The following is a 24,052-nucleotide window of genomic DNA, read 5'->3' as shown; positions in this document are numbered from 1 at the left end:
AAAGTGCTCATTCATTTATATTTGGTAGTATTTCTCTGGAAGGATATAGAAGAAACTGATAATGGTAATTTCCTCTCAAGAGGGTCATTAGAGAGCATGTATATCCTTTTGCGCCATTTTCAATTTTCTAGGACACACTCATATTGTCGATTGAAAAATTAACTGATTATTTTTTTAATTTCTTTATAAAAGTACTAAATACATTTTCTTTTTCTATACACAGGTATCAGAATGGCAGCACAACTTAACTTACCAGAAAATACAGATGACTGGACAAAAGAGGAAGTAAATCAGTGGTTAGAAAGTCATAAAATTGAACAAAAACACAGAGCAATTTTGATGGCACAAGATGTCAATGGTGCAAACTTGAAGTACATTACTAAAGATGACCTTGTTGCTATGGGCATAACATTTGGACCAGCTATCCAAATAGAACATCTCTTCAAAGAGTTGCTGGAGACATCCTCCGGAGAGCCTTTCCAGACATGTAAGGGGGGAAAAGGCAGTAAAAGTGTTCCTAAAACACAGGAGAAAGATGGAGGGACTTCAAAACAAACGAATAAAAAGAAATCAGGTAAGATTAATGACTCTACAGTGAGTACAGTTACTAAAGGTTCTAAGTCACTGAAAAATGAGTTCATGGAAGATGAAATAGATGACACAAAGAAAAAGCAGCCATCCATAGAACCGACATGCGTGTCATACCCTTTTGATGAATTCAGTGATCCATATCGTTACAAATTGAATTTTAAACTACAGCCTGAAACAGGACCACTCAATCTCATTGATCCAATACATGAATTCAAAGCCTTCACAAACACAGAAACAGCCACAGAAGAGGATGTTAAAATGAAATTTAGCAATGAGGTTTTCCGGTTTGCTTCTGCTTGTATGAACTCACGTACCAATGGCACCATTCATTTTGGAGTCAAGGACAAACCTCATGGAACAATTGTTGGTGTGGAATTTACCACCATCACCAAAGAAGCCCTCATTGACCACTTCAATCTGATGATCCACCAATATTTTGAAGACCATCAGGTCCAAAAAGCAAAGAACTGCATTCGAGAGCCAAGATTTGTAGAAGTTTTACTGCCAAATAGTACTCTATCTGACAGATTTGTCATTGAAGTGGATGTTGTTCCAAAATATTCTGAATGTGAAGTTGATTATTTCCAGATTAAAATGCAAAATTACAGCAACACAGTATGGAAACAAAGTACAAAATTCTCAGTCTTTGTGCGAGATGGGGCCAGTTCCAAGGACATCATGAAAAGTAACGCGGATTTCAAAGCATTTAAATTAGATTTGAAAAGACTGGCAGAATCTAGGAAAGAAGCAGAAGAGAAACGCAGAATAAAAACAAATAAAAAACAGAGTGAGGGGCCAAAACTTGTTAAATTATTGACAGGAAATCGGGATTTGTTAGATAATTCATACTACGACTGGTACATTCTTGTAATAAACAAATGCCATCCTACACAAATCAAACACTTAGATTTCCTAAAGGAAATTAAATGGTTTGCTGTGTTGGAGTTTGATCCTGAATCTGTGAGCAAGGGTGTGGTCAAAGCATACAAAGAAACCCGAGTAGCAAATCTTCACTTCCCAAGTTTGTATGTGGAGGGGAGAACCACAAATGAGAAGATTACTAGTCTGAATCTTTATCAACAACTCAGCTGGATTTTCTGCAATGGCCGGTTAGATCTTGACAGTGAAGAGTATAAACCCTTAGATGCAAGTTCCTGGCAAAGAGAAAAAGCATCTGAAGTCAGGAAACTGATTTCATTTCTTACCCAAGAAGACATAATGCCAAGAGGGAAGTTTTTGGTGGTATTTCTATTACTCTCCTCCGTTGATGACCCAAGAGACCCCCTCATTGAGACCTTCTGTGCTTTCTACCAAGATCTCAAAGGATTGGAAAATATATTGTGTATTTGTGTAGATTCACGCATATGTCAGGGATGGAAAGATCTACTTGAAGCAAGATTAACAACACAGCAAGATGAATTATCAAACCAATGTGTTTCTTCTTTAAGTCTTGAAGAGATAAATGGAACTATTCTTAAGCTAAAATCTGTGACTCAATCTTCCAAGAGATTTTTACCATCTATTGGCTCATCTACTGTCCTTATGAAAAAAGAAGAAGATATCATGACTGCTCTGGAAATTCTCTGTGAAAATGAATGTGAAGATACAATCTTAGAGAAGGACAAAAAAAAATTACTTGAATTCAAAGCATTGAAAGAGAAAGATTTTTATCGAGGTGGCAAAGTAACATGGTGGAATTTCTACTTTTCTTCTGAAAACTATTCTTCCCCTTTTGTGAAAAGGGATAAATATGAAAAACTTGAAGAAATGATTCTAAGAGGGGCAGATTCTTCTAAGCCAACATGTGTCAAAATTATTCATCTGTATCATCATCCAGGCTGTGGTGGGACTACGTTGGCCATGCATATTCTCTGGGAACTAAGGAAGAAATTCAGATGTGCTGTGCTGAAAAACAAGACAGTGGATTTTTCTGAAATTGGAGAACAAGTGACTAATTTAATAACCTACGGGACAACAAATAATCAGGAATACTTACCTATATTACTGCTTGTTGATGATTTTGAAGAACAGGATAATGTCTATCTTCTGCAGGCTTCTATTCATACAGCTGTAGCTAACAGGTATATTCGATATGAGAAACCTCTAGTGATCGTCCTAAATTGCAGGAGATCACAGAATCCTGAAAAAAGTGCAAAGATCTCAGACAGTATTGCCCTAATACAACAACTGTCTCCCAAGGAACAGAGAGCTTTTGAGCTTAAATTGAAAGAAATTGAAGACCAACATAAAAACTTTCAAGATTTTTATTCCTTCATGATTATGAAAACCAACTTTAATAAAAAGTACATAGACGATGTGGTCAGGAATATCCTGAAAGAACAAAATATTTCCACCAAGGAAGCAAAGCTTTTTTCCTTTCTGGCCCTTCTTAACTCATACGTGCCAGATACCACCATTTCACTATCACAGTGTGAAAAGTTCCTAGGAATCACAAACAAGAAGGCTTTCTGGGGAACAGAAAAATTTGAAGACAAAATGGGCACCTACTCTACAATTCTAATAAAAACAGAGGTGGTAGAATGTGGGAACTACTGTGGAGTACGCATTATTCACCCTTTGATTGCCATTCGTTCACTGGAAGAATTGAAGATAAGCTATGACTTGGATAAGAGTCAAATTATGCTGGATATGCTAACCGAAAATTTGTTCTATGATACTGGAATAGGAAGAAGCAAATTTTTAGAAGATGTGCAAACACTGCTGCTCACCAGACAGCGCAATGAGAATGAAGGTGAAACAGGAACTTGGTTTTCCCCATTCATTGAAGCATTACATAGAGATGAAGGGAATGGGGCAGTTGAAAAGGTATTACTTGAAGGTATTCGTCGATTCAACCCAAATGCATTCATTTGCCAAGCCTTGGCAAGACATTTCTACATTAAAAAGAAGGACTTTCCCAGTGCTCTACAATGGGCAGAGCAAGCAAAAAAGATAGAACCTGACAATTCTTATATCTCAGATACACTGGGTCAAGTCTTCAAAAGTAAAATAAGATGGTGGATAGAAGATAATGGAAGAAACAGGAGCATTTCTGTTGATGAGCTATATAATCTTTTGGATTTAGCAGTACATGCCTCAAATGCATTCAAGGAATCTCAACAGCAAAGTGAGGATAGAGAGTATGAAGTTAAGGAAAGGTTTTATCAGAAGTCAAAAAGGCGGTATGATATTTACAATATAGCTGGCTATCAAGGGGAGATAGAAGTTGGGCTCTACACAATCCAGATTCTCCAGCTCATTCCTTTTTTTGACAGTAAAGATGAACTGTCTAAAAGAGATATGATCAATTTTGTATCAGGAAGTAAAGATATTCCTGGAGATCCAAACAATGAATTTAAATCAGTCCTCAAGAACTTTATTTCTTACCTAACCAATTTGAAATTTTCTTTGAAAAAGTCCTTTGATTTTTTTGATGAATACTTTGTCCTTCTAAAACCTAGGAACAATATTAAGCAAAATGAAGAGGCCAAAACTCGGAGAAAGGTGGCTGGGTATTTTAAGAAGTATGCAAATATATTTGGCCCCTCAGAGGTATTAGAGAACACAGATTTTGGTCCAAAGCTTAGTTTGCCACTTCAGGTAGAGCTGTATAGGAGAAGCCTGGAAGTTTTAAAAGCAGATAAGTTTTCTGGACTCTTGGAATATCTTATCAAATCTCAAGAAGATGCTATACACACCATGGAAGATATAATGAACAAATATACTTTTCTCTTTGAACAATGCACTGTCAGAATCCTGCCAAAGGAAAAGCAAAATTTCATCCTGGCCAATATCATTCTCTACTGTATTAAACCAACCTCCAAAATAGTGAAGCCAACTAAAAAACTGAAAGATCAGCTTCGAGAAGTCTTACAACAAGCAGGAATGTCATGTCGGTATCCAGAACCTTATTTCCTAGCTTCCCTCTTATTCTGGCCAGAAAACCAACAACTAGATCAAGATTCTAGGCTAATGGAAAAGTATGCTTGGTCACTGGAAAATTCTTTTCGGGGACAATATAAGCATATGTATCGTACAAAGCAACCAATTGCCTATTTCTTTCTTGGGAAAGGTAACAATATGAACAGACTTGTTCACAAAGGAAAAATTGATCAATGTTTTGGAAAGACAGCTGATATTAATTCCTTGTGGCAGAGTGGTGATGTATGGAAGGAGGAAAAAGTCCAAGAGCTTTTGCTTCGGTTAAAGGGACGAGCTGGAAATAATTGTTTATACATAGAATATGGACTCAATGAAAAAATCACAATATCCATTACACCTGCTTTTCTGGGTCAACTCAGAAGTGGTAGAAGCATAGAAAAAGTATCTTTTTACCTGGGATTTTCCATTGGAGGCCCACTTGCTTACGACATTGAGATTATTTAAGACTCTGGCCTTCTCCCTCCAGGAATATGGACAAAATACCACTTAATTTTTTAGACCCAAGATGTAGACTTATTTTTTTTATTGGAAGATAATTGCTTTTCAGTGTTGTGGTGGTCTCTTCTGTGAATCAGTCATAATTATCCCTTCCCTTTTTAGTCTCCCTCTTCTCTGCTCCCCACCCATTTTATCCATCTAGGTCATCACAGAGCACCAAACTGGACTCCCTGTGTTATACAGCAGTTTCCCACTAGTTCACTGTTTTACACATGATAGTGTATATATGTCATTGCTACTTTCTCAATTTGTCCTACCCTCTCCTTCTCCCACCATACTTTAAATTTGCAAATTTATAGATACAGCCTCTAGTTTTTTGGCCCTGTGCATACAGTATTTATATTTCCTCTTAAGCATGTTGTAAGTCCCACGTAGATTGTGATGAAAAACCAAGGAATGAGAGATGTGAAAATTATTGAATATCTCCCTGGGTTTGGACAACACCACTGAGGGCAGAATAAAAAGGAGCCAGTTGGAACTGGGCTTGCCAGGTGGCTCAGTGGTAAAGAATCTGCCTGCCAAGCAAGGGTCACGAGAGAAACACATTCAATCCCTGGGTCGGGAAGATCCCCTGGAGAAAGAAGTGGCAACCCATTCCAGTGTTCTTGCCTGGGAAATCCCACGGACAGAGGAACCTGGCATGCTACATTCCATGGGATCGCAGAAGACTTACTAAGTCACATGACTTAGTGACTAAACAACAACAACATGGAAGGAATGAGAAGCAGGGAATGTAATCATTCAGCTGCACAGAAACCCACTATTCCCTCAATTAACCAACCAAGGCATGGATTGAGGAAGTTTGTCTACTTTCTTCTTAAGTGTGAAAAATTTTCAGAATCAAAAGACAATGGTTATGGTACCAAGACATTACAATAGCTGCAAAACCATTTCACAAAAAAAGTGAAAACCTCTCAACAACAATGTTTAATTTTACCAGGCAGACTGGGAAGGTTCTCTGTACTTGGCACTGAAGGATCTTTCAAAGCAGAGGACCAACCAGTTCTCTGAAGGTTATACCCATAGAAGTATGCAGATCTTACCAAAGTAGGTTGGAGAAGCAGGCTTCGTTTTCATGAAGTAGGTGACAATTGAGCAGAAGTGAATTTTGTTTCTGTAGCTAAGAAGCTCATAGGCCTCCAAGCAAACAAAAATACAGCAAAATTCCAAAGCTAAGAAATAAAAAGGACTCTTGTGAAAAGACTAATGAGTCCCCAATCCAGGGGATCCCATTGTTCTAGCAAGTATACATATAACCAATGCACAACCAATGAGAGGTAATCAAAATATCATTTTCCTTAATAGAATTATGGAACTGGGAAATCGTCAATGGTTGCTGAAACTGATTTTTTTTTAAAAAAGCTGATAAAGAACTATAATAGATGAGTCAAACTGTCCTAAACCCTGATCAATATTAACATTGCAGAGAGAGAACCAGACATTACTGTCCTGGAAGCACTATAGGAGTGCACACTATAACCCTGAGATAGTCTCACCAAATAAATAAAACTGAATCTAATCAAATCTCTGGATCTTACTTCCAATTTAAAGGAAATACAGACTTTGGATATGTTTCTAAGTAATTCTGTGTATGGGATACAGAGATGGATAAAAGAGAGTAGATGGGCATTATAGCTGCAACAAGATTGAACCAGAGTTAACAATTGGTGTATTATGAGGACATGAGAGGTCATCAGACTCTGCTCTTCTCTTTGGACTGTGCTTTTGAAATTTTCTGTTATAAAATGTTTGCAAAACAAATAAGAAATGCTGTTTGTTTTTGCCTCAACAATCCCATTCAATTTTTTTCACTGGAGGAGGTTTTTCCTTTGCTCCTGCATGAAATTTCAGCTTCATAACTTATCGTCTCACTCTTGTCATAAAATAATCCTCTGTTCAAATACAGCCTCAATTTAGAGATGAGAAGGTCAAGTCACAATAATTTCTCTGAAGCCACTTCCCATACTGTTCCAAGTTTTGTTCTACTCTACAGAGAATAGTCTCTGTTGGAGTCCTCTTACCTTCCCAGGTGATCCTTTTGAACTCAGACCAGCTTAGGCAGGTATGTGAGAAGCACTTATGGATGTTTGTTCTACCAGAGTGCATCTAATGTCCAATCTTGAGAACAACATGCCCCATATAGTCAAGAGGATGCATCAACCACTCCACGTGGTCCTCTTGAAGCCTCTTTTCCCCACCTCCCAGGCTCAGGATGAGATTCTCATGGTGCTTGAGAGAATTTTCACCAGAAGAACCTCTTCATAAACCCTCTCTTCTTCAATGCCAGCAGTGGACAAACTACAGCTCATGGGCTGAATCCAGCCTGTCTTTTACTTTTAAATAAAGTTTTATTGGAACACAGCCACACTCACTTGTTTAAATACTGGCTTTGGCTGCTTTTGTGTCTCAACAGAGTTGAATAGTTGCAACTGAGACCATATAGCCCACAAACCTAAAATATTTTCATAGCCATCTGGCTCTTTACAGAAAAAGGTTGCCAACTACTGCTCCATGCTATCAACTCTTTTATGTCTTTATTGTAGGTCAGTTGTCTAATTGGTTCTTGGACATTTACCTTGAAAATCCACATCTTGGTGTATTATATAACTTTGGTATCTGAGTTCTGTCATTTTAGGGCCAAAGTTAAAATTTAAGAACAATTTTATCTCACAAAATCCGTTTTTCACAGATAAATCTAATTATGCTTTATCTGGGGACTCTGTCTGTATGCCTTACTTGTTCATCCTAAGAAAGCCAGAGTCCCAGTCTGGCCCGTGCTGTTGCCTCTCCCTTTTTTGGGATCTGTAGGGGAGGGGTGTGGGCAGCCCTGCTAGTGTATCTCTCCCTTTCAAGAAATTCTAGACCATCTCTGGAGAGCACATGGCTATGAGGTGGGGTGGGGTTTGAAATAATGTGCCAACACATTTGCTTTTTAGGCTGCTGTTTATTCTGAGCTGCCTTGACCGGACTCTCCCTTGCAGCTGCAATAACTGTGGATCTTTATCAAGGTGGTATTGGGGTAGAACCCCTCTTTCATTTTACCATGTGCTATAAAACATTTATTTGTGACCTGGCCTGTGGCTTCCAACAGCCTAGTATGCAAGTGCTCGCTTTGTTTGCTCAATTTTGTGAGTGCTTTGGAATTTAGATGACCATATAACTCAAGATCAATTCCCTTATGAGTATACAGTGGAAGTGACAAACAGATTTAAGGGACTAGACCTAATAGACAGAGTGCCTGATGAACTATGGACAGAGGTTTGTGACATTGTACAGGAGACAGGGATCAAGAAAATCCCCATGGAAAAGAAATGCAAAAAAGCAAAATGGCTGTCTGAGGAGGCCTTTCAGATAGCTGGGAAGAGAAGAGAAGTGAAAAGCAAAGGAGAAAAGGAAAGATATTCCCATCTGAATGCAGAGTTCCAAAGAATAGCAAGGAGAGATAAGAAAGCCTTCCTCAGTGATCAGTGCAAAGAAATAGAGGAAAACAACAGATTGGGAGAGACTAGAGATCTCTTCAAGAAAATTAGAGATACCAAAGGAACATTTCATGCAAAGATGGGCTCGATAAAGGACAGAAATGGTATGGACCTAACAGAAGCAGAAGATATTAAGAAGAGGTGGCAAGAATACACAGAAGGACTGTACAAAAAAGATCTTCACGACCCAGATAATCACGATGGTGTGATCACTCACCTAGAGCCAGACATCCTGGAATGGGAAGTCAAGTGGGCCTTAGAAAGCATCACTACGAACAAAGCTAGTGGAGGTGATGGAATTCCAGTTGAGCTACTTCAAATCCTCAAAGGTGATGCTGTGAAAGTGCTGCACTCGATATGCCAGCAAATTTGGAAAACTCAGCAGTGGCCACAGGACTGGAAAAGGTCAGTTTTCATTCCAATCCCAAAGAAAGGCAATGCCATAGAATGCTCAAACTACCGCACAATTGCACTCATCTCACATGCTAGTATAGTAATGCTCAAAATTCTCCAAGCCAGGCTTCAGCAATACGTGAACCGTGAACTTCCAGATGTTCAAGCTGGTTTCAGAAAAGGCAGAGGAACCAGAGATCAAATTGCCAATATCCGCTGGATCATCGAAAAAGCAAGAGAGTTCCAGAAAAACATCTATTTCTGCTTTATTGACTATGCCAAAGCCTTTGACTGTGTGGATCACAATAAACTGTGGAAAATTCTGAAAGAGATGGGAATACCAGACCATCTGACCTGTCTCTTGAGAAACCCGTATGCAGGTCAGGAAGCAACAGTTAGAACTGGACATGGAACAACAGACTGGTTCCAAATAGGAAAAGGAGTCCGTCAAGGCTGTATATTGTCACCCTGCTTATTTAACTTATATGCAGAGTACATCATGAGAAACGCTGGGCTGGAAGAAACACAAGCTGGAATCAAGATTGCCGGGAGAAATATCAATAACCTCAGATATGCGGATGACACCACCCTTATGGCAGAAAGTGAAGAAGAACTGAAGAGCCTCCTGATGAAGGTGAAAGAGGAGAGTGAAAAAGTTGGCTTAAAGCTCAACATTCAGAAAACTAAGATCATGGCATCTGGTCCCAACACTTCATGGGAAATAGATGGGGAAACAATGGAAACAGTGTCAGACTTTATTTTTTTGGGCTCCAGAATCACTGCTGATGGTGACTGCAGCCACGAAATTAAAAGACGCTCACTACTTGGAAGGAAGGTTATGGCCAACCTAGATAGCATATTTAAAAGCAGAGACATTACTTTGCCAACAAAAGTCCGTCTAGTCAAGGCTCTGGTTTTTCCAGTGGTCATGTATTGATGTGAGAGTTGGACAGTGAAGAAAGCTGAGCCCCGAAGAATTGATGCTTTTGAACTGTGGTGTTGGAGAAGACTCTTGAGAGTCCCTTGGACTGCAAGGAGATCCAATCAATCCATCCTAAAAGAGATCAATCCTGGGTGTTCATTGGAAGGTCTGATGTTGAAGCTGAAACTCCAGTACTTTGGCCACCTCATGCAAAGGGTTGACTCATTGGAAAAGACCCTGATGCTGGGTAGGATTGGGGACGGGAGGAGAAGGGGACGACAGAGGATGAGATGGTTGGATGACATCACCGACTCTATGGACATGGGTTTGGGTAGACTCCAGGAGTTGGTGATGGACAGAGAGGCCTGGCGTGCTGCAATTCATGGGGTCACAAGGAGTCGGACACAACTGAGCGACTGAACTGATAACTCAAGAGGGACTTCCCTCGTGGCTCAGATGGTAAAGCATCTGCCTACAATGTGGGAGACCAGGGTTAAATCCCTGGGTCAGGAAGATCTCCTGGAGAAGGAAATGGCAACCCATTCCAGTATTCTTGCCTGGAAAATCCCATGGATGGAGGAGGCTGGTAGGCTACAGTCCATGGGGTCACAAAGAGTCGGATGCAACTGAGCAACCTTCATTATTGACCTTTCATTATAACTCAAGAAGATCATGATAACTTTATTATCTTGCTCAAAATAATTATAATAATTATAATCATCATCAGCATCCAGGCCACTTCACTAAGGAACAGCAGAGTAATAAATGTGTCAGGTTTTTTTTTTGCAAGTTAAAAAAATAGTTGAATTATGCTAGACAAATTTGACAAGTACATTGATCTAGCATTCTCTTTACCTATGTAGCTTTATATTTTCCTTAGGTCCATGGAATTTGGTCTTGAAAAACAGAAATTTGGAATGCAAGATTTAATTATTAACAATTACGATTTAAATATTTAAATATTAATAATTTACTATTCCATAAGCCAGCAGTTTCAGTTGAACAGAATCTCCTGAAAGGTGTTTCCAAATTGCCTGTTCTATCTCCCAATTCAGACAGAGTCAATCTAGACCGAGAAGGCATCAGATAGGTTTTTTTAACTTGAAAATCATTGATTAGGTCATTGTAATGCACGTTTCCCAGGAATTCCCTGGCAGTTCAGTGTCTAAGACTCACTGCCGCGAGCCTGGTTTCAATCCCTAGTGGGGGAACTAGTATCCCACAAGCCATCTGGTACAGCTTTCCCACCAAAAAAATAAAAAAGTTTCCCAACTCAGTATTCAACAAGAAATATTAATCAACTTTCTTAAACAAATGGTGGCCAGAACAAATGAGCTTTGGAAACTTAATGGGATTCTGCTTCTGGTTATTTGGAATATACATTAGCAAAGAAATCTCAGTAACATCAAAGAGAAGATCACTTTTTAAATGGGCTAAGTTATTTCTCTTAAAAATTTTTACTTTATTTCCTCACTTATTTTTATATTTCTTGCTCCTCCAAAGGTCTTCCTGTTGGAAACTTGGAAAATACTAAAAAAGAGCTCCTATGCACTGAAACGTTTATAAATGTTTCACCTTCTCTTTTCCTACTGTCAAGAAGCCCAGCGCCAATTAAAGTATGTGTACTATTATTCTCTGTTCCTTTCTGTACTTTTAAAACTTAAATATGTATGTACACCATCATCATAACATTGTAGACCAGTTTCTAATTCTCGGGCAGGCTTTGTAGCCTGAGAGTCCTATGTTTCTACTGAATACATTTAAAGTAAGTTAAAAAAAAATTTGTATTTTCTTTAATTAATGGAAGGAGAAAATTGTTCAGTGTGAAATCCAGAAATTTACCCTTTAGTTAAATGCTATCATCATCTCATCCTATTTGTTGAAAATATAGTTAAAGCCTGTATTTTAGTGATTTACTTTTATGTCACTTGGCTAGGCCACAGAATCCAGATATTTGGTCACCCACGTGTTATGTAAAACAGCCATCTAGATGTTGCTGTGAAGGTATTTTTCAGATAATATTAACATTTAAATCATAGATTGTGAGTGAAGCAGTTTATCCTCCATAATATGGGTGAACCTCATCCCATCAGTTGAAGGCCATAAGAGAAAAAGGACTGAAGTCTTCCAAGGAAGAAGTTCTAGAGAGAGTGGCTTCAAACTCCAGCTACAAAACATACACACATCACACACACATACACACTATGTGTGAGTGTGGATTGTGTCTGTGTATACATCTCTCTCTGTATTGTTGTTGTTGTTTAGTCACTAAGTCCTGTCCTACTCTTTGTGACCCCATGGACTATAAACTGCCAGCCTCCTCTGTCCATGGGATTCTCCAGGCTAGAATACTGGATTGCCATGTCCTCCTCCAGGGGATCTTCCCGACCCAGGGATCGAACTCATGTCTCCTCCTTGGCAGGCAGATGCTTTACCACTGAAGCCCTGGGAAGCCCCCCTCGCCCTCTCTCTCTCTCTCTCTCTCTCTCTCTCTCTCTCTCTATATATATATATATATATATATATATATATATATGTACACACACACACACACACACACACATCCTATCGGTTCTGTTTCTCTGGAGAACTGACTGTCACCATCCTTAAACCAAATATTAGCCATCAGGAGTCTCAGATCTTCCGGAAACCAGCCTTAGTATCCTTGCTTTGATCAGTCACTGGCTGTGAGAGGTCCATGGAATTTGCCTTGATGCAAATGCAGGAATGAATTTCAGAGTCCAGCAGCAAAGGCACTTGGTCAATTAAGCTCCCTACAGTTAGAGATCTGCAAAGTGTATTTTCACGGCTATCACAAACACCAAGCGCAAATAAAACAAAATTAAAGAAGTTCCAAGTCCTAGACAAAAATGGATTACATTTGGTAAACTAAGACAATTTGATTTCTGAATGTCTACACAAAAAGATGTCTCCATAAATATCTCTATAGAAAGCTCCAAGAGAGCCAAGTGTTTAAGAATAATTTAGCATTAATTCAAAATCATGATACAGGAACAAAAAGACATTATAGCTAGTTTATTGGATAAGAAAGAAGTTGAGAACTTCCCTGATGGTGCAGTGGATAAGAATCTGCCTGCCAGTGCAGGGGACACAGTTTCGATCACTGGTGCAGGAAGATCCCACATGCCACAGAGCGACGAAACCCAAGCAACAACTGAGCCCATGCTCTAGATCCCACAAGCTGCAATTTGCTGCAACTACTGAAGCCATATGCCTAGAGCCTGTGTTCCACAATAAGAGAAGCCACCACAATGAGAAGCCCATACACCGGCAATGAAGGTAGCTCCCACTTGCTGCGACTAGAGAAAGCCTGTGCAAAGCAACAAAGACCCAGGGCAGCCAAAAAACAAATAAATAAAAGAACTTGATCTGCACATAGTTCAGATTCACTGGTCCATGGTAATGGCTAGACATAGGGTGAAGGTGAAAACTGCTCAGTCAATCCAACTCTTTGCAATCCCATGGATGATACAGTCCATGGAATTCTCCAGACAAGAATACTGGAGTGGGTAGCCGTTCCCTTCTCCAGGAGATCTTCCCAACCCAGGGATTGAACCAGGTCTCCCACATTGCAGGCAGATTTTTTACCAACTGAGCTACCAGGGAAGCCAGATATAGGGTAACAGGGATCATATAAAATAAGGAAAAGTAGCCATTTCACAGAAATGGGCTGCTCATTCGTTTAGTGTGTTTCATGCAGTATTATGTTCTGCAGTCTGAAGTAGGGCTTTAGGATGTCACTGGATCCAAACACAGAATTGGCAATAAGAAAATGACAAATGAAAAGGTAGGATGTTCTTTTAGTCTCATTAAATATGACATCAATAGTTCAAGGTCTTCAGAATTAATGAGAAAATCTGTTGCAGTTCATGTTTTCCCCAAAACAGACTCAGACACTGATGTGACCAGTCCCCAAGTCTTCAGAGTGTTTATCTCTCATCCTCTAGGGTGCTTGTTTCTTACCAACTGTTCTAATGTGCTGGCCTGCTCATCTGACTTGATTAGCATGATGTCATCAATGTAAGGGATCACAGTGATATTCAGCAGGATGTCCAGATATGTGCATTAATATCGTGTCAGAGGGACCAAGAATTTATGCAGTCTTCAGGCGAAGCTATTGACCGTATAGTGCTGTCCATTTCTGATCAGGCTGGACCATAAGGTATTGTCTAAAACAATGCCCTCATATCATGTGCCTGAGAGCATTCTAATCTTCTCTGGGGAAGATGCCACAAGTGTCAGTGAAATTGCAATTAGGGCTTCTATTGGTTAAGTCTGTGGTATTCATTGTCTAGAGAAGCGGTCTTATCAACTTCAAACAATAAGCATAAGAGATGCATATTCTTGGACTATAATGCAAGGAAGTCTGAAGTGGATCATAAAAATAACTAAATGGAAACACCCCTATATATTTGGAAATTTAAAAACAAACCAGAAAACTTAAAAGCTAACAATAAAATAAAAAAGGAAATTTTAAAGCAAGGGTAACTGAATAAAAATTAAAACATGACATTTTAAAACTTGTGAGATGCAGCAAAAGTGTTACATGGAGAGGAATGTATAGCCTTAATTACTGATTCCAGATAATAAAACATAATGAAAAAATCAACTGGGTGTAAACTTATGAAATTAAAAAATAGAATATCTCAAAGAAAATTTTAAGGTATATTACAATAAAGATAAAAGCAGAAATTAATGATATATAAAAGAAGAAAACAGAAGAGTTGGATAAACCAAAAACTGGCTGTTTGTAAAACCTAACAAAATATGCAGACTTATGGCATGATTGATCATAAAATAATTAAAGAAGAAGAAACAATTACAGATAAAGCTAAAAATAGATTTCAGCTTTTATGAAGATGGATTGGACACACTTTTCCCTATTCTTTTCACTAAGTACAAAAGACATACAAAAGATGGCTTTTAAAGGTAGCCAATGAAAGGTTAACTAACTAGGGACCTAGCTATCAAAAGAAACATCGTGATGCAGAGTGTTATCAGCACCAAATGGGAAACCAGAACTCTCACCCTCATTCAGTAGTCATGCCCCACTGAGGTGTCAACGGAAACCAAGTGGGAAAGCTGTATTTTTATTCCCACCTGGGAGGAACAAGGCAAAGTGCACTCTCATTTTCCCTGATGGAGTGGTATCACAAAAAGTCAATTAAAACAGAAGCTTTACATAAGATTTGCAACCTCATAACAGAATACCCCAAATGTCCAGGTTTCAATAAAAAAAAAGTCACGTATCATACCAAGAATTAAAGAAAAGACCCCAAAAGGAATGAAACAATACAATTGATTGATGCCAACACCGAGATGACAGAGAGACTTGAATTCTCTAACAAAGACTTTAAAACAGTTATGGTAAAAAATCCTTGACTGAGGAAGAGTGAAGGTACTTGAAACAAATGAAAAAAGAGTTTCAGCAAATAAATTTAACAAACAAAAAGAAGATGTAAGAAGAATTATATAGAAATTTTAGAACTAAAAACACAATAATTAAAATAGACAACACAAAGGACTGAATTCAACAGAATTCAGGGAACAAAAGAATTAGTAAACTTGAAGATAGAGTAAAAGAAATCACCAATCTGAAAATAATGCAAAGAGATTCAAGAACCATGGGTCCATTATAAAAAAAAAAATCTGTATTTTATTTAACAGTAATCGTAGGATTGGAGAAAGAGGGTGGGACTGAAAAAATTATTGGAAGAAATAATGGCTGCAAACTTCCCAAATTTGGCAAAATATATAAATCTACAGATTCAAAAAGCCAAGCAAACCTCACCCGAATAAACCCAAAGGAAAACACACCAACATATACTAGAGTCAATGATGAGAGAAGAATTCAGTGACATTGAATTCAGAACAACAAATATAGAGTAAATCAACTTTTAAAAAGCCAGTAATTAGAAAAGAAATTGACAAACCTCTAATAAGACTGACAAAGACAAAAAAAAAGAATTACCAATAATAAGAAACAGGGGTATCATTACAGACTCCAAAAATATTAAAAAGAGGGAATACTATGTGGGAGACCTGGGTTTGATCCCTGGGTTAGGAAGATCCCCTGGAGAAGGGAAAGGCTACCCACTCCAGTATTCTGTCCTGGAGAATTCCATGGACTGTATAGTCCATGGGGTCGCAGAGTCGGACACGACTGAGCAACTTTCACACACACATGAACATCCCACACACATAAATTTTACAACTTAGATGAAGTTGACCAATTCTCAGAAAATCATAAACTACTATATCTATCTGGTGTGAAACAGATCATTTGAATAACCTTATAAGTGAAAGTAGCTCAGTCATGGCCAGAATACTGGTGTGGGTTGCCATTCCCTTCTCCAAGGGATCTTCCCAAACCAGGGATCAAACTCAGGTCTCCCACATTTCAGGTAGATTCTTTACTAGCTGAGCCACCAGGGAAGCCTGAATAACCTTATAACCCCTAAGGAAATTGAATATATAATTTTTAAATTCCCAAAAATGAAGTCTCCAGGCTCAGATAGTTTTACTGGAGAACTCTGTCAAAACAAGAAAAGCAGTATTAATGCCACTTCTATACAATCTCTTCCAGAAAATAGAAGAACCACTCCTAATTGATTTTATAAATTTAGAATTACCTTCATGCAAAAACCAGAGTGCCTCACCTAAAAAAAAGCAAAGACCAATAGCCCTCATGAACATAAACACAAAAGATCCTTAACAAATATAAGCAAACAGAATTCACATATAAAAGGATTATATACCATGGCAAGTGGAGTTTATACCAAAATATAAGGGTGATTCAATGTTCAAAAATTAATCAACTACCATATTAACAGGCTAAAATAGAAAATTAAACAACAAATCAACTTATAGAGAGAAATTATGTGAAAATATTCAACATTCATTTGTGATAAAAATCTCATAGAAAACTAGGAATAGAGGGAGACTTCCTTAACTTAATAAAGAGCATCGACAAAAAACCATGCAATTAAATCACACTTAATGGTAAAAAACTAAATGTTTTTTACCCCAAGAATGAGAACAAGGCTAAGATATCTGCTCTTACCACTTTTATTCAACATTGTACTGGAAGTTCAAGCTAATGCAATAAAGCAAGAAAGGAGATTAAAAGATACAGATCAGAAAGGAAGAAATAAAAACTGAAAATTATGTAATTTTCTACATAAAAAATCCTAAGGAATCTACAAAAAAAAACCCACCTAGAATTAATACAAGAATTCAGCAAGATCACAGTAGACAAAATGAACGGACAAAAATAAATTTTCTTTCTATATATGAGCAATAAACACATGGACACCAAAATAAAATATCAATACTATTTATAATCACTCAAAAAAGGGAAACAGTTCAATTTAACTCTAACAAAACATGTGTGTAACTCTTATACTGAAAACTACAGCATGCCAATGAAAGTAATCAGGGATTAAACGGAGAGACATACCATGTTAAAGGATTAGAAGACTCAGCGTATACATTTTCCCCCAACTGATACATTTTTAGTGAAATTCCTACTGAAATTTCAGTAAGATTCTTTGTATAGACAAAATTATTATAAAATTTATATAGAAAGGCAAAAAAAGAATAGCTAAAGCAATCTTTTAAAGGAATTAAATGGGAGGAGTTGACTTACCTGATTTCAAGCCATAAAATGGTCAAGGCTGTATGACAGAGATAGATACATAGATCAATGGGACAGAATAGGAAGCTTATAAATAGCCTCACATAAATATGCTCAACTGATTTTTTACAAAGTTGTAACATTAATTCAATGGAGGAATAATAGCCTTTTCAACAAATGGTGCTAAAGCAATTGATCATCCACAGGTTTAAAAATGAACTTAAACCTCATGTTTAATGCAAAAATTAACTCAAAATGGATCACACATTTAGATTTAATTATGTTTCTACAATTTTATAAAATTATAAAACTTTTAGGAAAAAACATGGAAGAAAGTATTTGGTGTCTAGGGCCAGACAAAGAATTCTTAGACTTGACGCCAACAGCACCATAGAAGAAAAGTTAATAAATTGGACTTGATCAAAATCAAAAAATTTTGCTCTGTCAAAGATTCTATTATGAGGATCAAAAAACAGATATAGAACAGAATAAAATATTTGCAAACCACATATCTGACAAAAGACTATTATTCTGAATATATAAAGAACCCTAAAATCGCAACTGTTAAAATCACTCAACTCCATCAGAAATGGGCAAGCGTGCACGCGGCAACTACTGAAGCCGGCGTGCTCTAGGGCCCATAAGCCACAGCCACTGAGCCTGCAAGCTGCAACTTGTGAAGCTCATGTACCTAAAGACTGTCCTCTGCAATGAGGAGAGGTCACTGCAATGGGAAACCCGCTTACCACACGGGAGAGAAGTCCCCTCTCACTGCAACCAGAGAAAGCCTGGGAGCAGCGAGGAAGACCCAGCCCAACCAAAAATAAATAAATTGTTAAAAAAGAAAAAGAAAGGAAAAAGAAAGGGAGTGAGGGAAGAATTAAAAATGTGGTCTCCAGACCAGCAAGATTAAGAAAAAAAGAAACAGGCAAGTGACATGAAAAAACATTGAGATGTTTCATCAAAGAGAATATATAGATGGCAAATGAGAACATGAAAAGATGCTCTGCCCAACATTGTTAGCCATTAAGGAAACGCAGACTAAAACCACAATGTGTTATCAGCATATGCTTATCAGAATGGCTAACATAAAAAAGCAGTGCCAACACGAAATTTTGGAAGGAAGCTGAGAAACATATGCATTGTAGATGGGATATAAAATATGATATAGCTGCTCTGGAAGATGGTTTGGCATTTTCTTAAAAATCTAACTGTGTAGCTATTATATGATCCAGCAGTTGCACCCCTGGGCATTTATCCCAGAGAAATGAAAAGATATGTTTACACAAAGTCTTATACAATAATGTTTTAAATACCTTTACTCATAACATCCCCAAGCCAGAAACAACTCAGGTGTCCTTTAAGGTAAATAGCCAAACAAACTATGGAATGCCCATGCTATGACTTTTTACTTTGCAATAAAATGAAATAAACTACTGATACACTCAACAACTTGCAATTGGCTGAGTAAAAAAATCTAGTCTCACAAGTTTCCATACTGAGTGATTCCATTCATATAACAATCTTGAAATAACAAAATTATAGAAATGGAGAACAGATTTTTGGTTGCTAGGAGTCTGGAGAAGAAAGTCTGGGAGAAAGGTGGGGACGGATATAAAAGGGCAATAGAAATGATCCTTGTAGGGATGGAATTGTCTGTATTGTGTCTGTATCAATGTCAATATCCTGCTGGTGATTTCATACTGTAGCTCCTCTAGATGTTACCATTGAGGGGAACTAGGCAAAGCATACACTGAATCTCTGAACTATTTCTTACAACGGCTTGTGAATCTACAATCTTCCCCTCCAAAGTTTTTTAAATAAAAAAGAAAATTAATAAGATGGACTTGCTTGGTGGTCCAGTGGTTAAGAACCCACTGCCAATGCAGTGGACACAGGTTCTAATCCTGGTCTGGGAAAATCCCACGTACCGCGGGGCAACTGAGCCTGTACCCCACAGCTACTGAGCCCTCACTCTAGAGACCGCATTATTCATACATGTAAATCTGACTTATGTTGTCTTTGTAAGAAGGTTTAAAACCATGGTTTAATTTTCCATAATAGTAATAGGACTTTTCCAAACTTACTTTTTATTTAAATCCAATTATGTAAATTTTATATAACTTAAGTAAACTGGATAAATGAATAAATGTGTATATATGCATGTATAGCATAAATAATTATACACTACATATGCATAATAATATATGTGAGTTGAAATAATCTATCAGTAGCCCCTTGCATGCTATAGCACTGCAGTTACTAAGACTTTCATCTATGGTAAATTTGAATGGGATACAGTAGAAAGATAATCTGGGCAATACTTGTACTGTTTGAGACTTATACAGAAAATAGTAACTATGAAACATGTGGAATTAGCTGGTGGTTGCCAGGCTCTATTGATTAATGAAGACAGAGAATGATATGCTCAAATCATACTAGAATTGTAGAAGCTGGATTCTGCTGTTTCAACATCCCAAGGCTCAGCAGTTCTCTAATCTGAATTATTGCTGGAGATTTTAGAAAAATGAAGAATCATTTCCTCTTCCACTCCATATCTAGTGCATAATTTTGCATTAGCCAGCATTTGAAACATGTTTGTGCTGTGTTCAATCATCAATCGTGTCTGACTCTTCGCAACCCTTTGGACTGTGGCCCACAAGGCTTCTCTGTCCATGGGATTTTCCAAGCAAGAATACAGAGTGGGTTGCCATTTCCTTTTCCAGGGGATCTTTCCAACCCAGGAATCCAACATGCATCTCCTATGTCTTCTGCATTGCAGGTGGATTCTTAACCTACTGAGCCATTGGGGAAGCTTGAAACATGTGTATTGGTCATTATATTTCATTCTCCAAAGGTTTTTATTGTTCTGATAGCTTCCACTTGCCCCACAGGGTCTATTCTCCACCCTTTCCAGCCCTCCCTTCTGCCCAAGATGCTCACCTACATGGACCACATTAATAGGCCTCCTTCTGAACTCTGGCTTCCAGTTGGGGGTGGCCATTAAGGATGTCTCAATAAGAAACTGGAGGGAAGGAGAAAAGTAAGGATATTTATTAGCCTGGTTGCTTTGCAAAGTCACCTTTCAAGCTGTGTTCCTGACTAACGGTAACTGCTTCTTTCTAGTGCGACTTCTTGACAAGACTCTCTTTCCCCTTGGGTTCCTAAAGCGCTCCCTGTCTTCATTTCTTCGTGGGTTGAAGGTTACAGCTCTGCTGCCACTAACTCCCACGCAGTGCTTATCGTTCCCCTAAGACTCATACCTTTGTATGTGTTCCCTTATTAATCTTCCTCAAACTATTCTAATTTGTATGTGTAATCTATTTCCTGCTAGGATCTGACTGATGCATGTATTCTGTGCTTTGCTCTGAAGCATCTCCTAGTGGCTGGATATGATTAACTTGGAATGACCTTAGCCAATTCCAGAAGGGATGCAAACATTGAAGAAACATCTTGTTCTCTGTACCATAAGCCCAGAGCCTTAGCCTCACCAAAATGAGAAAACATAAAAATTTTCACCTGGTCCTTTTCCTTCTCCTCGCCCCTCTCCTCAGGTCAGATACTCCGTATAGCTCCCCCTTAACTGATTGGATTGTTAATTTTAACTTAATTGGATTGTTAATTTTATAGATTGTTTTCTAAATTTTGCCCTGCAGACCTCCAGATTTTGATAGAAGGTCTTTGGGAGGTTCTTTGGGGAAGAAAGTATAGCAAAAATGAAGACTGCCCCTGTCAGTAGAGCTTTCTGATACCCATTTCATTTAATTTTTAAAATTTATATGCTGCGGTCCCATCTGAAATTTTATTTGAAAGTTAATTTCAGTCCGACAAATAAAAAGTTTTTGACTACTGGTTTAATTCACTTTGCTAGCCACTGACAAATCAAAACTGTTTAGGATTCAAAAAGCAACCTCTAATGGCGGGACTTCGGGTAACAGCAGAAGTAGAAGTGGTAACAGTGTACGGATTTAGAGTCAGGTTACTCCAGTCCAAGGTACTTCAAATTATGCCCCATAAGAAGCTGCTTATTATGAATAGCCACTCGAAAGCTCTGATGATCTGTTTCTTTGTCAACGTGGATACATCCTTTATTATTTACAAATTCCAATCTCCAGCTGAGTCAATCTTTATCTAATTATTTTTATCTCCCTCCGGGAACCCTTCCCAGGCTAAGTGGTAATCAGCCTTCAGCAATTACCATCTGGTATTATTTAGTGGCTTCCAATTTGTGAGACATGACATCACAGAAACTTAGAGTTGGGGTTGTCAAGGTCACTTGGTTTAGTATTCCTTGCCTGCCAGAAGTCCTGCTCTGTTTTCCCTGACTAGTCATGACTCAGCCACCCGAATGCTTTCAGGTAACAGGTAAGGCCCTGTTTTATGAGGTACTCCACTTGTAAAAGAGTTTTTCCCTCTATTAAGTCAAAATGTGTGTTTCTGTGCATGGCACCAACTAGTGTCAAGCATTCCCTGTAGAGAAAAGAATTGTTCTCCTCCTTGTTTACAGAAAAGTTCTTAAAATGTTAGCCAACAGTAATCATGCCTTTGGGCTTCCCAAGTGGCACTAGTGGTAAAGAACCCACCTGCTAATGCAGCAGACATAAGAGATGTGGGTTCAATCCTTAGGTCGGGAAGATTCCCTAGAGGAGGGCACGGCAACTGAATCCAGTATTCTTGCCTGGAGAATCCCATGGACAGAGGAGCCTGGCAGGTCCTAGTCCATAGGGTCGCAAAGAATTGGACAACTGAAGCAACTTAGCATGCATGCTTTTACTTAGTTTCTCCACAAAAATCATCCATCGCTACCAGATCTAAAACTATTCCTCTGAGGACATTAAACAGTTTCCAGACTCATAAATAGTTGAGTAACACATTTTATATATTTGTTGGTATTGTTGTTCAGTCGTTAAGTTCTGTCTGACTCTCTGTGATGCCGTGGACTGTAGCATGCCTGCTTCCCTGTCCATCATTGTCTCCTGGAGTTTGCTCAAACTCATGTTATTCATGTATATACTGTGCAGTCCATGGGGCCATAAAGAGTTGGATACTACTTAGCTACTGAACAGCAATATATATTATAAACTGTATTCTTATAATAAAGTTACCTAGAGAAAAGAAAATGTTATTAAGAAAGATGTAAGTCAGGGAAAGTATATTTACAGTACTGCATTGTATTTTTTGATACCATAGGTTTACACTGTCTATTTAAAAGATGAATTGTCTGTCAGTACTTACATCAATATTTTCTTATGTGATACGAAACACTGTAGATGTCATATATATTACTAACACTAGATAATAAAATTGAAAAGATGCTGTAAAAAAAAAAAAAAAGTTTCCAGACTCCTCACCATGCTTGTAGCCCTTTTCTGACTGTGCTTCAGTTTTCACTTTCATTCTTAAAATTTATGCTCACTATAGAACACAATTCAGGAAACAAGTTCTGACCAGTTGAGCCCACTGGCTACTCTACTAAAGACATTAGACTGATTCACATCACCAAGTCTGTATCTGCCTTCTCTTTTCGCAGTCACTACACACAATCGGGGCTTCCCAGATGATGCTAGTAGTATAGAACCCGCCTGCCAATGCAGGAGACGTGAGTTTGGTCCCTGGGTTGGGAAGATCCCCTGAAGGAGGAAATGGCAACACATTCTAGCATTCTTGCTTGGAAAATCCCATGGACAGAAGAGCCTGGTAGGCTATAGTCCATGGGGTCTCAAAGAGTCAGACAGGATTGAGCGCGCACACATACACACACACCATCATTCTGACTCATAACTGAATCAACCACAACACTCCCATCTTTTTCACATGAACCCTTACAAAGGCAGGTGTCTCCTGTCCTATATTTGTATCTAAATTCAAATATCACAAGGTGAGTACACTCTTCCTACAGGCAAGAAAAACTGCATTCAGAGAGGTTTGGTACTTTGTAAGGATCACACAAGTGGCTTAGCAGAGATTTGATTTTATATCAAAACCTGTATCTTTTCTGCTTGGTCATGCTGCCTTTTCATTCATTTACTCCCTCATCAAATATAACTGAGCACTTTCTATGTGTCAGACATTATGCTAGGCCCTCAGGATAAAGTGATGATGAAGACGTGTCCCTCATGGAAATAAAATTCTAGTGGAGAATATGGTTTACATGCTTGAAGACATGTAAATGAATATAGGAAAGATTTGCAGAGACACAGAAGAGAAAAATATCAATGCCATTACTTTTTTTTTTTTGCCTAATTGATCAGGGTAGAACTTCCTGTACTGTGTTGAATGGGAGTAGTGAGAGTGGGCACCCTTGTCTTGTTCTTGATATTAGAAGAAAAACCTTTCACACTGAGTACGATGTCACGGTGGGTTTGTCATTATGGCCTTTATTATATTAAGATACAGCCTTTCTATACCTAGTGAGTTGAGAATATTTATCATGAAAGGATGTTGAACTCTATCAGATGCTTTTTTTTTTTATCTGTTAAGATGGTCATATGATATTTATTTCATTCTAATATTGTGATATATTCTATTAATGATATGTGTACATCGAAACTTTCTTGCATCCCAAGAATA

General features: G+C 38.2%; 1 protein-coding gene across 23 annotated transcripts in view; it reads left to right on the top strand.

Annotated features, from left to right (window-relative positions):
- Window positions 1–8,098, top strand: part of SAMD9 (sterile alpha motif domain containing 9) — a 39,180-nt gene extending 31,082 nt beyond the window's left edge. For all 23 annotated transcript variants that reach the window (XM_081531434.1, XM_081531420.1, XM_081531427.1 and 20 more), the window contains one exon: window positions 224–8,098. In XM_081531434.1, the coding sequence (XP_081387560.1) occupies window positions 232–4,977 (4,746 nt within the window). In that variant the 5' untranslated portion in view covers window positions 224–231 and the 3' untranslated portion in view covers window positions 4,978–8,098. The remainder of the gene's footprint in view (window positions 1–223) is intronic.
- Window positions 8,099–24,052: the final 15,954 nt, after the last annotated feature.

This window comes from Giraffa tippelskirchi, chromosome 10 (assembly GCF_054371585.1).
Source record: "Giraffa tippelskirchi isolate mGirTip1 chromosome 10, T2T-mGirTip1v1.2.pri, whole genome shotgun sequence".
Classification (NCBI taxonomy): Eukaryota; Metazoa; Chordata; class Mammalia; order Artiodactyla; family Giraffidae; genus Giraffa; species Giraffa tippelskirchi.
The sequence above is the reverse complement of the archived record's forward strand: the minus strand, read 5'-3'. Positions and strand labels throughout refer to the sequence as shown.